Source organism: Myxine glutinosa, chromosome 6, assembly GCF_964187855.1.
Source record: "Myxine glutinosa chromosome 6, kmMyxGlut1.1, whole genome shotgun sequence".
NCBI lineage: Eukaryota > Metazoa > Chordata > Myxini > Myxiniformes > Myxinidae > Myxine > Myxine glutinosa.
This window is the reverse complement of record NC_136266.1, coordinates 83,276,432-83,292,718: the sequence shown is the minus strand read 5'-3', so window position 1 is coordinate 83,292,718 and position 16,287 is coordinate 83,276,432. Positions and strand designations below refer to the sequence as shown.

Genomic DNA, 16,287 nt, shown 5'->3' with positions numbered 1-16,287 from the left:
TGAGAGGTCTGGGATCTCTATTGGAACTGGGTTCCACAAGTTGGAAAAGGAGTCTGGGACTCTTCTAATAGGATTGGATGAGCGAGTCTAACCGATGGTGGTAAGAAGCCATGATATAGGGATTAAAGTGTGCATCTTGTGGTTGTTGGGTTGTAATTGTCATTGGGAGGTGTATTTGTAAATGTGCATTGAGTTACACCATGGACGAGGTGCTGTGCTGTTTACTGTTTATTGAATGAAAATTGGTTATTTGATAAAAGGAAATACTGGAATAACATGAGATGAGAGTTATAATGTGTAAAAATTAATTAAAGTAGAGGGTGACTCAGAAAATGTTGACAATACCTGAATTGAGAGAAAAAAAAAAAAAAACACCTTTAGAGGCCATTTTTTTCCCCCGCAAGCGGGGGTTGGCCTTTTTCGGGGACCGTGGTTGTTGTTGTTTTTCGGTCCCCTTTTTGAAGCAATGTTTGACGGCCGGATGCCCTTCCTGCCGCCAACCACTTTTTGTCGCCTTTTACGACAACCAGGGAATTACCAGTGAACTGGTACTCAATTAGCCGACCTCGGAAGGATGACAGGCTGAGTCAACCCCCCTGGCGTTAATTCAGCGATCGACCGGGATTACGAACCCAGGATCCTAGGACTATCCTAAGCTGGCACCCTAGCCGCTAGCCCAACACCAGAGTTACCTGAATTGAGAGCCATTCTGAATTTTCTGCCCTCAATTTGGGACGAAATTGTGTGGCATTTGGTGTCCGTACTCAGACATGGCTTGACACAAGATTGGCTGGAGAGGCTGTGAAAGCATGTAAACATTCCGGAGGGATGAAAACTTATCAAGGGCAGTAGGTCTGAAACGTAAAGGTTTGGTGAATGCCTAAAACACAGTAAGATGTGAAATGACCATTAAAACTTGACAGAATGCCTGTCCGAGGCTGACTAACACGGAGGTGTTATTACATGCAGATCAGAAATTGGGGCCATTTGACACCCTATCAGTAATGTGAAGTCTTAGACTTGATTGATAATTTTGTAATCTTAAAAAGGACGTGGATAATATGCTCGAGAAGACATCATTAAATGGCGCATAAGCGAGGTGGCAGTTTTTGTTGTTGCATAAATAAAAACGGGTAAATGAAGTGACATGAATGGACTCTTATCGAATCTATAGGATGGATAATTTCTATGACAGAAGGAGTCAAACCAAGTGTGGAGCAAAGAAATGTGCTGCTGATAAGACTTTAATTTTTGCAGCCTGGCAGACAAAACTGTGTCTGAGCTGAAGGTTCGAGTTTCAATTTGTACCAGAGGAGGGTCAGGCAATAAACAGTGCCTTATTTAGAAGGTATTTGACAACCAGAAGATTAATAGTGCTGCCACACAAATTTATAAGCCCATAAAACAGTCGCAGTTAAACTTTAACCATCTACATATTACATATGCATGAGGAGATGGGAAGAATAAGTCGAATAGGATGGAGCATTTTTGCTGTGGCAAGTGGTTGTTTTAAACCGATGGATAAAAGGGATGGTAACAGGAAAATGGTTACAGACTGCTATTTTTGCAATGAACAATGGTCAAATGATGATTAAAATAAAGAATCACACACGTACCATGGTCCGCCACACACACCAACCACATAGGGATAAATATAAAGATTAGTCTGACGTTGCCTGTTGATTGGAAACGCGATGTTTACTTTCGATTTGTCCGTGAATTGTGGAGCTCTGATGGTCAAATATTTTCTGAATGAGTGTTGGTTCTTGAATATTTGATGAGTTGTGGAAAGGTTGTGGTTGAGAAGCTGATTAGTGCTTCGTGGGATTGTTGAAGCATGGCAATGTTGCCCTGTTTGGAAATGGCAGGCAAGTGGGTGCCCGTGCTAGTGGCACAACATTTACTTTGAAATCTTTGGACAAGTAATGGGAGGAAAAGTGCTCGAGAGAAGCTGTTAAAAAAGTTAGTGAGCCTTCCGAGAAGATGTAAACATGCAAGTTGCCGCTGGCATTGTGCCCTGGGAGGGGTGCGCGCAGACGGGCATTTTGCGTTGTCCACATTCCATGATGAATGTAAATTATGTTGCTTTCATTTGAGAACCTAGTTAGAATGTCACTGAGACAATTTGAACAAGCATTCTGAGTATTGCGCTGCAATACATGTCCCCTACCGGCAGTCTGTCGTCCGGAAAACTGTTGGGGAAATTACCAAAGGGTTATTTACCCACAGGTTCTGAATCGTTCCCAATCGCTAATTACCTCAGGATGGGCTCACCTGTGATTCGCACTCGGGACTTCGATTTATACACCTTGCAGACAGGTCAGCAGAAGCACGAGAAAATAAGTTGTTGATAAAGAACCTTTCGAGTCGCTAAATATCAGTAATTTAGTATATTTTCCGGTTCACGATCAATGATCGATGTGTATATATATGTTGCTCGGCTTGGCTCCGCCCCTCCGGAAAGCGCGCGCTGTTGACGTTTGCGAGACGAGGCTGAGGGCTCGCGGTGCGGCTTGAGGAGAACTCTAGAATAAACAAGAGATATCCATTTTTTTATTATTTTTTTTCGTTTAATTAACGGTATCTGCCAAACCACGTGACCTATCACAAATTCCAAAAGGACATTTTAGTAGACTGACATGTTGAACAGATCTGTGAGGTTTCCCCTCGATTGGATCAAAAATGACGGAGGAGTTCGGTTTTAAAGGTTCATGCTTAAAAACGTCAAAACTCTGAAACCATGTGACGCATGACGTCATGCTCGCTGTCATTTTTGTTCGTCATGGGTATGTGATTCTGCCCGCAAAGTTTGGCCTCGATCTGTTCAGCCGTTGCAGAGAAAAAGGGGTTTTCGTGTTTTCACGAAAAACAATATGGCGGCCGAACCACGTGACCTGTGACGTCATAATTACGATTAAAATATTCTACAGACCGAGTCCCCCCAAAGGTGAAAATTTGATCTCAATCGGTCTTATTGTTGCAGAGAAAATGGTTTTTAAAGGAAATTAAAACTTAAAATGGCACTGAGTTAAGGATCATCAGAATTATCAGAATTCCCAAAGTTCAAAGTGCCATAACTTTGTCAAAAATGATCCAAACGTCGTGAAGTTCGAATGATCTGTAACTTATCATTAGCATAAATCATTTGAAATCATTAGCATAAAGCGTTTAGAAAAAAAAGTCCGGAAAACTGTTCTTTGCGTGACGGACTGACGGACGGACGGACAGACTGACGGACAGACTGACGGACAGACTGACGGACAGACTGACGGACAGACTGACGGACTGACGGACAGACTGACAGACTGACGGACAGACTGACGGACGGAGGGATGGCGTGCAAACCTATAGTCCCCTCCGGTGTACACCGGTAGGGGACTAATAAGAGATGTCAATGTTATTTTCAAAGTTTAAAGAATGCATTTTATCCACAAAGATTTTACATTGAAAAGTAATCAGAATGGAAAAATAATTGCTGAACTTGTAGTGAAGGAACATTAGCATTGGGAAGACACGGTTGAGTGTGCGTGCTCGCTGTTTGCCCATTAGCATTCAGACAGTTGCTTTAACACTTGTGTACTTGCTTAGTAGTTTTCATGTATTGTTGTTATTGTGTTGCCCCAATAAGTTCTGGTTGAACAGACCAGTGGTACGGAGATAGCTGATCTATCTCACAGGAGCGACCCAGAGATCCCTCACATCCGAGATGTTGTGATCTTACCTACGTGAAACCTACGTTTTTTTGTTTTTTTTTGCATTTTCACTTCTGCTCGATGGGTTTGTTGATGTGCTACCTGTGATAATGCGAAGGGCTTTGTTTTGTATGGTCTGCAGGGTGTTGAGATGTCTGTTTGATAAGCTGGAGGCTCAAGATAAGCTGGCATTGCTAACGACTGATCTAATGTACTGTTTATATTTGGGTGATGTTTCTTTGTGGCGTCCGAAGTCGGTGCCTGTGATTGCCCCAAGTGTGTTCAGCCCGGGTGTACATGTTTTTTAAATGTTTGTGATGTGATCTGAGAATGTCTAGTTATCATCCTCACTGCATTGGTAAATAGTCCTCTGAACGGAATTGAATACGAATTAAGCATAAACAAAAGTGAGAGATGCGAATCCTATCTGTGCACCAAATTCATTCATTTTGAAGGCAGAACAATTAGTAGGTTCGACGAATAATTAGCGAAGAGATAGTATGCTCTTAAATACAAATGAGGAGTGAGTATATTCCAGTTTTTAAAGTGTTTTAATTTTGTGCCCACAGAAACTTCAATCATATTTTTACCAATATTAACTATTTTGTTTGTGGTTTGGCCTTCATCTGCATCGCTTGCTTCACCAAGGTCAAAACACCATCTAAACAGACACAGGTGTGCTTCTTTAGCTCTCCGAATCAGTATTTTTCAGCCGGAGCATTTTGCCTCAACCCCACTTCCTTTCCCCACCCCCTTCCCCTCCCCCCCCCCCCTCCCACGTTGTCATTATATTTGCTTATATGCATTTGTTTCACGATGAAACAAGGATATGATTGCTGGCAGAAATTATTAACCGTCCACAACTTTTTGAGATATCTTGCTATATCCAGGGTGCTCCAAAAAGACCCGGACAACTTTGGTTGTTAATATATTAGAACCGCATATGATACAATGATACCCTTTGGTTTATATGATAAAGAAACTCCAAGTTTTGTGCACACCATCAATACACTTCAATGTCAGTGAGCTCTGTTTGTTGTGCGCAGGACATCAAGGTGGTACATTAGTTCTTGCCATGCTCGACTCAGAATGTTTGCGGCCACCAGTGTGCATGGAGCAGTGATCCGAGAACAAAGATCCTGCAGGTTTGCCACCTTGGTGTTGCAGACATAATCTTTGATAAAACCCCACAGAAAAAGGGGGGTTCTGTCTGGTGATCATGGTGGACAGGCGGTTGGTCCGTCTCGGTAAATCCAGTGACCTGGAAATCTTTCATTCAGGATGGCTCGAACGACTAAGGCCCAATGAGTGGGAACGTGCGGTCCTGTTGAAAAAACATATCTTGTTGCAGATCTTCAATTTGTGGGGAGATGAATCCTTCCAACATGTTAATGTAAATTGTTGAGGTCACTGTATCCTATGCAAAGAAAAATGGACCCACCAAGTGGTCATGGAAAAGGCCACACCACATTGAATGACCACGTGGTGGTTTTCAGAGGTCCAGATCCTCAGATTGTGCCAGTTGACCTTCCCCGATACATGAAAGCAAGCTTCCTTTTTCAGGTAATCTTCTATGCAACTGAGCATTTCCAAGGCAAGCACCTTGTGTTTGGGTCTATCGTTTGGTTTGAGTGCCTGCAGAATCTGCACCTTAAAGGCATAAATCGTCAGTCTTTTATGCAAAATCCTGTGTACAGTGGTGGTTGGTAGTTCCAGTTCTCTGGATGCATGTCGGATTGATTTTCTGGGGCTTTGTTGAGATTATTCATGCACTTGTTATATGTCTGCTGCACTTGTGCTTGGTCGAGCGGTACTTTTCTGTTTCTGACAACCTCCAGTCTCCTTAAACCTCTTGTACCACTCTCTGCTACTCGTCCATCATGGTGGGTTCCTTCCATACCTTGTACGGAAATTACGCTGAACTTGCATGTCGGATCTCACCTTGAACCAATCGACACATGGAGCTTTCTCCTGGGGAGTCACCATTTTATTTTACATGAAACCACCAGACCTGGAAATATGGAAAACTTTTTTCTTTTTTTTTTGGTATACTTAGTCGAGGCTGGTTTAAGAGCTAACAGAAATAATATATAATAAAGGGAGCGGGAGACAAAAGGGAGAGAGAGGGAAGCACAACATCAGTCGCGAACAGGGACATCAGGAGATCTGTGGAAGGGAGAGGGCTGGGGTGAAGTACACGGGATAAACAAGATGGACACTACAGGGGATGTCAGGAAAGAAAATAGGGAATTTGAAGGAGGTGGGTTTGGGGTGGATTGACGGGGGTACAAAAGATCAAGGTTTTGGATGGGAGAAGATATGAGATGGTGGTGCACAGCTGTTTTGAAGACCTGGAGGGGAGGAGTGAGATTTAACAGATTGTGAGAGTTTGTTCCATAGGCAGGAAAAAAGAAGAATGAAAGAGTGAAGGAGAGCAGAGAGTCTTGATTTTGGTAGTTTCGCCAGAAGAGGGTTGCTGGCAGATCATGTGCATCCTGCAGAAACATTTGGGGGACAGAGCACAGACAGAGCAGGGGGTGCAAGGCCAGAGAGGAGTCGGTCGAAGACAGAAAGACCACCAACCTGCCTTTAGTGATAGAGTGAAATGCCCTCACAGCATGAAGCTGAGCTAGGTGTGAGGCAGGACCAGCCCAGAGGGAAGAGCAGTACTCCATCAAACTGTAGATGAAAGCTCAGTAGTGACAAGGAAGGACTTCGCATGATAGAGGAGGCCCAGTTGGTGACTGGCTTTGGAGGCGAGCTTGGAAATGTGGTTTTCCCAGGAAAGATTATATGGCAGATAGTGAGACCCAAAAGCTTGAGTGACAGAACTTCTTCGAGAGGATTGTTGAGAAAGTATATGGAATGATTTTCCAGATGGTCTTTTCGGAGAGACAAAACTGTTGAGTTTCTGAATCGTAAAAAAGCAAAGGGTATTGTTGTATCATTTGCGATACTAAATATATTATCAAGCAAAGTTGTCCAGGTTTTTTTGGAACATGTATCCCTTTTTTTTTGCCCTATCTCTCAATGCTGAAGAATCACTTAATAAATTATCAGATCCATATCTGGATCTTCACCAAAATCTAATCATTTTGTCCTTGTCACACACCGAACCTCTCCCAAAATTTCGTCCCAATCCATCCACAACTTTTTGAGATATCTTGCTCACAAGCAGACAGGGGTAAAACCATTAGTGGTGAAGGTACTTATCATTTTATACCGATTATGATGAAAATGATTTTAACTTTTGAGATGATGATGACATCCATTGATCAACCACAATTGTGTGCTGTGCAGCCCAAGGTGAAAATGGATGTGTTTTACTCGATGGGGATAACGTTGTGCTGTATTGGAATCTTCAGTGGCATTTTCCACATGTGTGCACGGCGTTCCACCTTCCTGCTGGGTATGGATGAGTGATGGTTGGGGTTTTTTGTTTTTTTTTTGCCACAGAATCGAGGCTCGTGAAAGACCTAACATTTATCACACAAAAAAAATCAAAAAGACACACAAAGTATATCATAAGGGGAGCGGTGGACAAGATGGGGAGAGAAGGGGAAGCACACAAACACAACATTTGAGAGCAGGGACATTGGGAGATCCGTGGGAGGGAGATTGCTTGGGGGGAGGAGGCGTGGGAAGGGGGGGGGGGTGGGAGAAGTATAAAACACAAGGACACTGCAAGGACTTCCAGGAAAGAAGTTGGTATTTCAAAAAGGTGGATCTGGGGTGAAATTAGTGGGGGTAGAAAAGATCAAGGTTTTGGATGGGAGAAGATAAGAGATGGTGGTGAACAGCTGTTTTAAAGGCCTGGAGGGAGGAGTGGGATTGAAGAGAGTGAGGGAGTTTGTTCCAGAGGCGGGAGAAAAGAGGAATGAAGGAGTGAAGGTGAGCAGAGAGTCTTGATTTTGGCAGTTTAACCTTAAGAGGGTTGCAGGTAGATCTTGTGTGACCTGTAGGAATATTTGGGGTGCAGAGCCCAGAGAGAGCTGGGGGAGCAAGGCCGGAGAGGAGTCGTAAAAGACAGAAAGACCACCAACCTGCCTGCGGTGAGTAAGTGAAAGGCCTTCGGAGTTAGCTTCATCGCGGGAGATTCCAATGATTCTGAATGCTTTGGTTTCAACAGCGTGAAGCCGAGCTAGGTGAGAGGCAGGAGCACTGGTCCAGAGGGGAGAACAGTATTCCATTGAGCTGCGGATGAAAGCCTTGTATGTGGTGAGGAGCTCAGGTGTGCCAAGGAAGGAGGTCGCACGACGGAGGATGCCCAGTCGGCAACTGTCTTTGGAGGCCAGATTTGAAAATGTTGTTGAGAAAGGGGAGAGGAGTGAGAGGGTACGTGAATTTTTGTGTGGATGGCAAGGCTGGAAGTATGTTGTTTTTAAGTTACGTGTCACTTGCAGATGTTACAGAGTCCATAATACGTTTTGGAAAAGTGTGTTAGGGCACTGTATTGCAATACCCAAACCAAACTTCCATTGCCAGTTTTTATGTACAAGGGTCCTTTGAGTGGCACAGCTGCGCTTTAAGAGTCATAAATTCATGATTGAACACATTGAATAATCACCCTGCCTGTGAAACACGGTGATGATAGTTTATAGCCGAGTCCGGATTCAAACCCAGGCTAGACAGCCTCGAGGCGAGTGTGCGTACCTCTCAACTAGCCCCCATGGTGAGTATATTGAAGGAGCTGCGCTCCAACGCGAGTCGAAAGAATTGACGCGACCAAAGACGGAATTCGTCCGAGTTGCTTTATTGAAACAAAACAGCTCAGGTATTCTCCCAAGCCCGTTTATCGGGCAGCAATATATATACACATTTATGCCGGGGCGTTTGCCCGGGAAAACCGAGACAGGGCATGCCCGGGTGTCAAGGGCGAGTCCTGGAAAGGCGAGTCTGGACATGCCCGGGCGTCCTGGACGCGGCCTGGCAAGTCGAGGCTGGGCGTGCCCGAGCGCTCTGGGCGAGCCCTGGAAAGGCGAGAGCGGGCATGCCCGGACGCTCTGGGCGAGCCCTGGAAAGGCGAGTCTGGACATGCCCGGGCGTCCTGGACACGGCCTGGCAAGTCGAGGCTGGGCGTGCCCGGGCGCTCTGGGCGAGCCCTGGAAAGGCGAGAGCGGGCATGCCCGTGAAAGACGAGACCGGGCGTGCCCGGGAGGTTCGGGCGTGCCCGGGAACAGCGAGTCCGGGCATGCCCAGGAGAGGCGCGTCTGGGCCCGTCCGGATGAGCCCGGCGTGGCGATCGCGCCCTGGCCACGTCCTGGCAGGTGCAAGGCGATTGTGTACATTCAGCGGGAACCGCTACAATATGTTGATTAAAAAATGAGTGGTTTCTTGTTGTGTAAATAATTATACTGATTCATCCGTTTCTGTGTTCCCTTCCAGATGTGGCCTTCATGTATATGCTGGGCCTGTTGGTGCTTGTAAAACTGTACCAGATGAACAAGAAGCCAGAATCTGCACCTCAAGCCTGCACCACTTTCTTTCTCTTTGCTCTTTTGATATTTATTGTACCTATTGCAATGGTAATTTTGTTTTCCAGTTTGTGTACTTGATCGCAAGTACAGTAATATTCCGATTTACGAACCTCCGATTTACAAACTTTCAACCTTATATGAACTACAGTACATTTTTTGACACCAAAATAATTGATTTACGACCTCCTATCCCGACATTACAGACCTTTGCTCAACTTCAGTCAACTCGGTTTTCAACTGTGAATTCAAAACATGAGCTCTTCTCTTTTGATCGAAAACTTCGATGATGTAATTTAAAACTAGAGCTTCCAGGGAAGCAGAACTCAACTGAACTGACTGGACAACTTCACACACCAAGTTTGATTAAAATCCATAAATATTTGTGGATGTTAAAGTCTTAACGTCGTTTCGGAGCTGAAAACAATATGGCGGCCTATGGCGGCCATTTTGTGACGGATTAGGTTGGAATGCAAGAGCAACCTACCTTGTGAGGAAGGGGTTAAACATTCTAAGTTTGATCAGAATCGGTTGATATTTGTGGACGCTGGAGTGTTAACGTCGAAAAGTTAACGGACGACAGACGTCGGACACCGGGGGGTTCAGTATGTGATGAACTCAACTGGACGGTAGTCCAGTTGAGTTAATAAACACGTATCTCGCTTCAAGACGCCACAGCATCTCTTGATCTGGGATGAAGACGTCAAGAGCGTCACTTCCCTCGTCTCACATACGCGTCACTTATGGATGTTATGTGAACACTTTTGTGCTGAAGTGCAGTTTTAAGTGCATTTTATTTCCTCAAACGTTCTTGTGCATTAGAGTACAGTATTGTACTGTATTCATCCATGACTATGTCTCCTGAAAGGAAGATAAGTGGTCCAGGAAGTGATACGAGTGGAAAGAAAGAAAGGAATGTGTATCGTTAGAAATTAAATTAGAAATTCCAAGAAGGTTTGATGCTGGTTCCCATGTTACAGATAGTGCCCGTGATTTTTGCCTTGCGAATACAATGGTGATTGTGCTCAAAGAAAAGATCATGGCATGTGCTCAATGTGTGACATCTTCCAGTGCAGTGAAAATCACAAACACACGTAGCTCGGTAATGGAATATATGGAGCGTTTTTTAAGTGTTTGGATTGAAAACCAAACCTAAAAACTGTTCCAGTTAACACGAGGGTCGTCAAAAAACGCCAGGAGCCTTTTCAAAGACTTCAAGTGCAGCGAGGGTGAAAGTTCCACGATGGGGACATTTGGTGCGAGGGACGAGTGGTTTTCACGTTTTAAGAGGCAACATAGCTTGCATCGCTCGAACATGACATTAGTGTTACTTATATTATTTTAATATGTTATCCATTATTGTTGAATTTTGTGGTGGAATTTTTTTGTTGAGGGAACACATCCCACTACTATATCATTAAATCTATGGGGAAATCACTCCCGATTTACAAACTTTCGATTTAAGAACCACTTTTTCAGGAACAGATTTATCCCATCTCGTCTTCAGTTGTCATACCCTTCCTCCCGTCCATGGTACACGGAATCTTGTGGTGAGGCTGTTGCCCAGAAACAACTTGCCTTCGTCTCCTGGAAAGCAAATCCAACGGAAGGAAATCTCATTTCCTTTCACAAAGCCCGAAACAAGTGTGTGTCCACCCTCAGGAGAGCCAGGAAACAATATCTCTCCGTTCTCAAGACCGAACTCTCTTATCTGTCTCCCTCTTCCAAATCCTGGTGGCATCTGGTCAAATCCGTTTCTGGTGTTTGTTCCCCCTCCATCCCCTCCCTTACCTCAAACGGCTACACAGCTGACTCCGCACGTGAAAAAGCTGAATGCCTCAACTCTGTGTTTGCCTCTAAATCTTGTGTCCCAAACCCATCCCTCTCTGTACCCACCATACCCAGTCGTACCCTGCTGCTCCTGGACTCCGTGTCCTTTCCTCCTGACAAGGTGGAAAAGTTTCTGTCAACCCTCGACTCTGATTCTGCAACTGGACCCGACGGCATCAGCCCACGGGTCCTAAAATCCTGCTCTGCTGCTCTATCTCACCCTCTCTCTGTTCTCTTCACCCTCTCTTTTGCTCAAGGTCAACTGCCATCTGCTTGGAAATCAGCCAACATCACCGCTTTGCACAAAAAAGGTGCAAAAACAGATCCTAGCAACTACAGACCAATCAGCCTTCTCCCAATTATCAGCAAAGTCATGGAATCCATCATTGCTTCGGATATGAAATCTTTCCTCTTCTCCAATGGCTTGATCTCTGATCATCAATTTGGTTTCAGACCAGGTCACTCTACTCTGGACATGCTGCTTCTGCTGTCTCAACAATGGATGGAGGTCCTCAATGCCAAACAGGAAATTAGAGCTGTCTCCCTCGACATATCACGTGCCTTCGACACGGTATGGCACCCCGCTCTGCTCACCAAACTCTCCTCCTTTGGTATCCATGGAAATCTCCACGCATGGCTGGCGGACTTCCTCTCTAGTCGTCGTCAACGTGTGGCCCTGAATGGGTTTCTCTCATCTCCTCTTCCTGTTCAGGCTGGAGTTCCCCAAGGCAGTGTTCTGGGCCCCATGCTTTTTCTGGTCTTCATCAATGATCTCTCTGACTCTCTCGAAAATCCTCTCTATCTCTTTGCTGATGACTCCACTCTCTGCCGCTCCATTCCTCTTCCCTCAGATCGGCAGTCTGCTGCCTCCTCACTCTCTGAAGACCTGGACAAAATCACAGACTGGTCAAACAAGTGGAACATGTCTTTCAATCCTGACAAATCTCACACTCTTACTATGTCTCTCCGAAAAGATCGACTGGACAACCCTCCCATCTACTTTCTCAACAATCCTCTCCAAGAAGTTCTGTCGCTCAAGATTTTGGGTCTCATTATCTGCCATGATCTTTCTTGGGAAAACCACATTTCCAAGCTGGCCTCCAAAGCCAGTCGCCGACTGGGCATCCTCCGTCGTGCGAAGTCCTTCCTCGGCACACCTGAGCTCCTCACCACATACAAGGCTTTCATCCGCAGCTCAATGGAATACTGTTCTCCTCTATGGGCCGGTGCTCCTGCCTCACACCTAGCTCGGCTTCACGCTGTTGAAACCAAAGCTTTCAGAATTATTGGAATCTCCCGCGATGAAGCTATCTCTGAGGGCCTTTCACTCACTCACCGCAGGCAGGTAGGTGGTCTTTCTGTCTTCTACCGACTCCTCTCCGGCCTTGCACCCCCAGCTCTCTCTGTGCTCTGTCCCCCAAATATTCCTACAGGTCGCACAAGATCTGCCAGCAACCCTCTGATGGTTAAACTGCCGAAATCTCGGCTCTCTGCTCACCTTCACTCTTTCATTCCTCTTTTCTCCCGCCTCTGGAACAAACTCCCTCACTCCCTTCGATCCCACTCCTCCCTCCAGGTCTTTAAAACAGCTGTTCACCACCATCTCTTATCTTCCCCCATCCAAAACCTTGATCTTTTCTACCCCCGCTAATTCACCCCAGATCCACCTTGTTTGAAATTCCAACTTCTTTCCTGGAAGTCCTGGCAGTGTCCATATGTTTTATACCTCTCCCACCGCCCCCTTCCCATGCCCCCCCCCCCAAAGCCCTCGCCCTCTCTCAGATCTCTCGATGTCTCCATGTCTCTCGGTCCCTGCTCTCAAATGTTGTGTTTGTGTCCTTCCCCCTCTCTCCCCATCTTGTCTACCGCTCCCGATGTTATATGTTTTATGTGTCGGTTTGTCTTTCTGTGTGATTAATGTTCGCTCTTTCACGAGCCTCGATCTTGTATACAAAAAAAAAAAAAAAAAAAATAACAAGCAACATATGGTGTTTGTAAATCGAGAAATAACTGTACTGTTTTCCTATCAATATGCAAAAATCGTTGCAGAAATCTCTTGTGATTTCTCATGATATCTGATTGAAATCCAATGAGGATCTTATCTCATCATCTCTGTCTCAGCAAATCTCATGGGAAACTTTTGTGAGGGAAAATATATAACCTACTATTTTGATATGCAGTTCGTTCGCTCAATAATGTGTTGACCATCTTTTTCTCTTCTTGCCCAGAAATTCCAGGAATTATTTTTATTCTGGTCCCTCTATGGCCCGGTGCACTTCTTCATGCTCTTCCTGTTTTCTTTGGATTTCTATTCCAAAATGTATTTTCAGAGAGGTAAGCTTACACACAGCATACTAATAAAAAATACATGAACAACATTAAAAACATTTTGTATATGCTGGTGGTTTACCCACCCTGAGAGCAGATACAGTGCATCCAGAAAGTATTCGGACCCCTTCACTTTTTTCACATTTTGTTATGTTGCAGCCTCATGCTGAAATCGTTTAAATTCATTTTTTCCCTCATCAATCTACACCCAATACGCCAATACCCCACACAGAATCTTGTTTCTCACAGTCTGAGAGTCCTTTAGGTGTTTTTTTGCAAACTCCAAGTGGGCTTTCATGTGTCTTTCACTGAGGAGAGGTTTCCGTCTGGTCACTCTGCCATAAAGCCCAGATCGGTGGAGTGTTGCGGTGATGGTTGTCCTTCTGGAAGTTTCTCCCATCTCCACACAGGATCTCTGGCGCTCACCCAGAGTGACAATCGGGGTCTTGGTCACCTCTCTTACCGAGGCCCTTCTCCCCCGATTGCTCAGTATGGCCGGGCGGCCAGCTCTAGGAAGAGTCCTGGTTGTTCCAAACTTCTTCCATTTAAGAATTATGGAGGCCACTGTGCTCTTGGGAACCTTCAATGCAGCAGAATTTTTTTGTAGACTTCCCCAAATCTGTGCATCAACACAATACTGTCTCTGAGCTCTGTAGGCAGTTCCTTCGACCTCATGGCTTGGTTTTTGCTGATGTGCATCGTCAGCTGTGAGACCTTATATAATAGACAGGTGTGTGCCTTTCCAAATCATGTCCAATCAATTGAATTTACCACAGGTGGACTCCAATCAAGGTGTAGAAACATCTCAAAGATGATCAAGAGAAATGGGAGGCACCTGAGCTAAATTTCAAATGTCATAGCAAAGGGTATGAATACTTATGTCAATGTGATATTTCAGTTTTTTCTTTTTAATAAATTTGCAAAACTTTCTAAAATCCTGTTTTTCCTTTGTCATCATGGGGTATTGAGTGTAGATTGATGAGGGAAAAAATGAATTTAAACGATTTCAGCATAAGGCTGCAACATAACAAAATGTGAAAAAAGTGAAGGGGTCTGAATACTTTCTGAATACACTATATATATATATATATATAATTTTTTCCAGACAACAGTGGATCTTTAGATTCTGTTTGAAGTAATTGTTCCCACATTCTGACTCTCACGTTCTAGATCCATTTTGCTTCTGCATGGTCATGAAGAAAGCTTTGAAAGCCTGTAAAGGTGACCGGTTGATTATAGTAAGTACAGATTGTGTCAATTTCTGTTTTAATTCAGGCTTGTTAAGCATGGGTGTTTCATTATATTGGTGATTGTGTTGAATGGAATCTGAACAACTTCAGTGAACGATGTCGATGCTTGTCGTATAAATATGTCTCAATTTTGGTTCACTCAAGAATATGCCAACAAGCCAGCTTTTTCCCCAGTAACAGAGAAATTCCACTTACCTATAACTTATGACAGAAATTATATATGTATACGAGTATAAATCCCGTCAAAAACCAGAACCAACAAATTTCTTCACCAATATGTTTGTAAAGGTGTGTAATAACATGTGTTAAAATGTTGAAGGTCAACTCCCGTGGGAAACCCAGAAATAAAGCTGTTGAATTCGGGTACCGAAAAATTATTTTCGAGAATTTTTTATTTTTTTGAATCGGCCCTTAAGTAACTTATGAGGGGTCAAATAAGGGTTTTTCATGATTGAGTTGATTGTTAACATTTATATTTCACCACAGACACTCCTTTGTGGAAAAATAATTTCTAAATATATCTCATTTTCTACTTTGCAGGACATGGAGTCTAGCAATATGGATGAAGACGTTACTCCACCTGTGCTCAGTTGCTTCATCTGTGCACGCTCGGATACACCAGCTGAAAGGCTCATACAGGCAACTCCAAAGGGATACTCAACTTTATTGAAACAAGCAGAAACTGTCGAAAATGTTATTGTTGTGGAACGTATGAAGGAGGCTCAAAAGGAAGGAAAACTGAGGTACCACCAGAAGTGTAAAAATGATCTGTACAACAACTTTGTTGCAACCACCAAGAAGTCAGCTCAAGCATCAGAGGCAGAGAACGAGTCATCAAAGTTGAAGAGAAGATGCACTACTTGTGAGTTCAGTTCATCAACTGGCTGCAGTTCTAGAAGATCACAGTCAGTCGACCTCCTGTATAAGGATGTATGCATTCTTTGCAACCAACCAGCCCAGCTCTACAAAAATAATCCAGCACAAGCTAGAAAGAAATACAGAGTGCCAGATAATTTGACTGCAGATACACTGAAGGCAAGCTTGCTGAAGACGGCACGGAGTCGCGGGGATGACTGGGGCACTGAAGTCACTGGACGCCTGGAAGGGATCAACGACTTGGTAGCAGAAGAAACACTGTACCATTTGCGATGCAAACTTATGTTTGCGAGAGGTGACAGTTTGTCCAAGACTGATGAGGAAGGAAAAAGGAAGAGAGGACAGAGGAGTATTGATGATGAGCGAGAGGCAGTTTTTATTGAATTCTGTGAATGGTTAGACTCAGAATTAGAGCATGGGGTAATGAACATGGACCAAGTCCATGAAAAGCTGCAGGAGTTTGATCAGTCACCAGAGAAGAGCCTTTCTTATTCAAAGCATTGGCTAAAGATAAAACTTCTAGAGAAATACGAAGACACCTTGTATTTCACAACACAGGAAAGAAGGGCAGATGTACTCTGTCTCAAAGATGGCACCGACAATATTCTGCGAGCGCATCATGCTAATCTTGACCATGGAGATGAGAAGACTCAGATCATAAAGACGGCACTCAAGTTCATATCCAATGATATTGCCTTGATTGATTTAGGTCCAAAGTCATACCCCACCACACACAGTATGACTGACATCGATAGTCAGCTGACACTTGTTCCTGCAAGCCTTCAGATGTTCTTGAGACCGATTGTCAAGACAGACGAAAGAGTTGCCGTTTGGGGG

At 44.3% G+C, this 16,287-nt stretch overlaps 1 protein-coding gene across 4 annotated transcripts in view; it reads left to right on the top strand.

The window, feature by feature from the left end:
- The window catches only part of LOC137430023 (SID1 transmembrane family member 1), a 145,237-nt gene that overhangs the window by 96,961 nt on the left and 31,989 nt on the right, over positions 1 to 16,287 (top strand). For all 4 annotated transcript variants that reach the window (XM_078780062.1, XM_078780064.1, XM_078780063.1 and 1 more), the window contains 5 exons: positions 4,262 to 4,367; positions 6,993 to 7,101; positions 9,078 to 9,217; positions 13,225 to 13,330; positions 14,495 to 14,562. In XM_078780062.1, the coding sequence (XP_078636188.1) occupies positions 4,262 to 4,367; positions 6,993 to 7,101; positions 9,078 to 9,217; positions 13,225 to 13,330; positions 14,495 to 14,562 (529 nt within the window). The remainder of the gene's footprint in view (positions 1 to 4,261; positions 4,368 to 6,992; positions 7,102 to 9,077; positions 9,218 to 13,224; positions 13,331 to 14,494; positions 14,563 to 16,287) is intronic.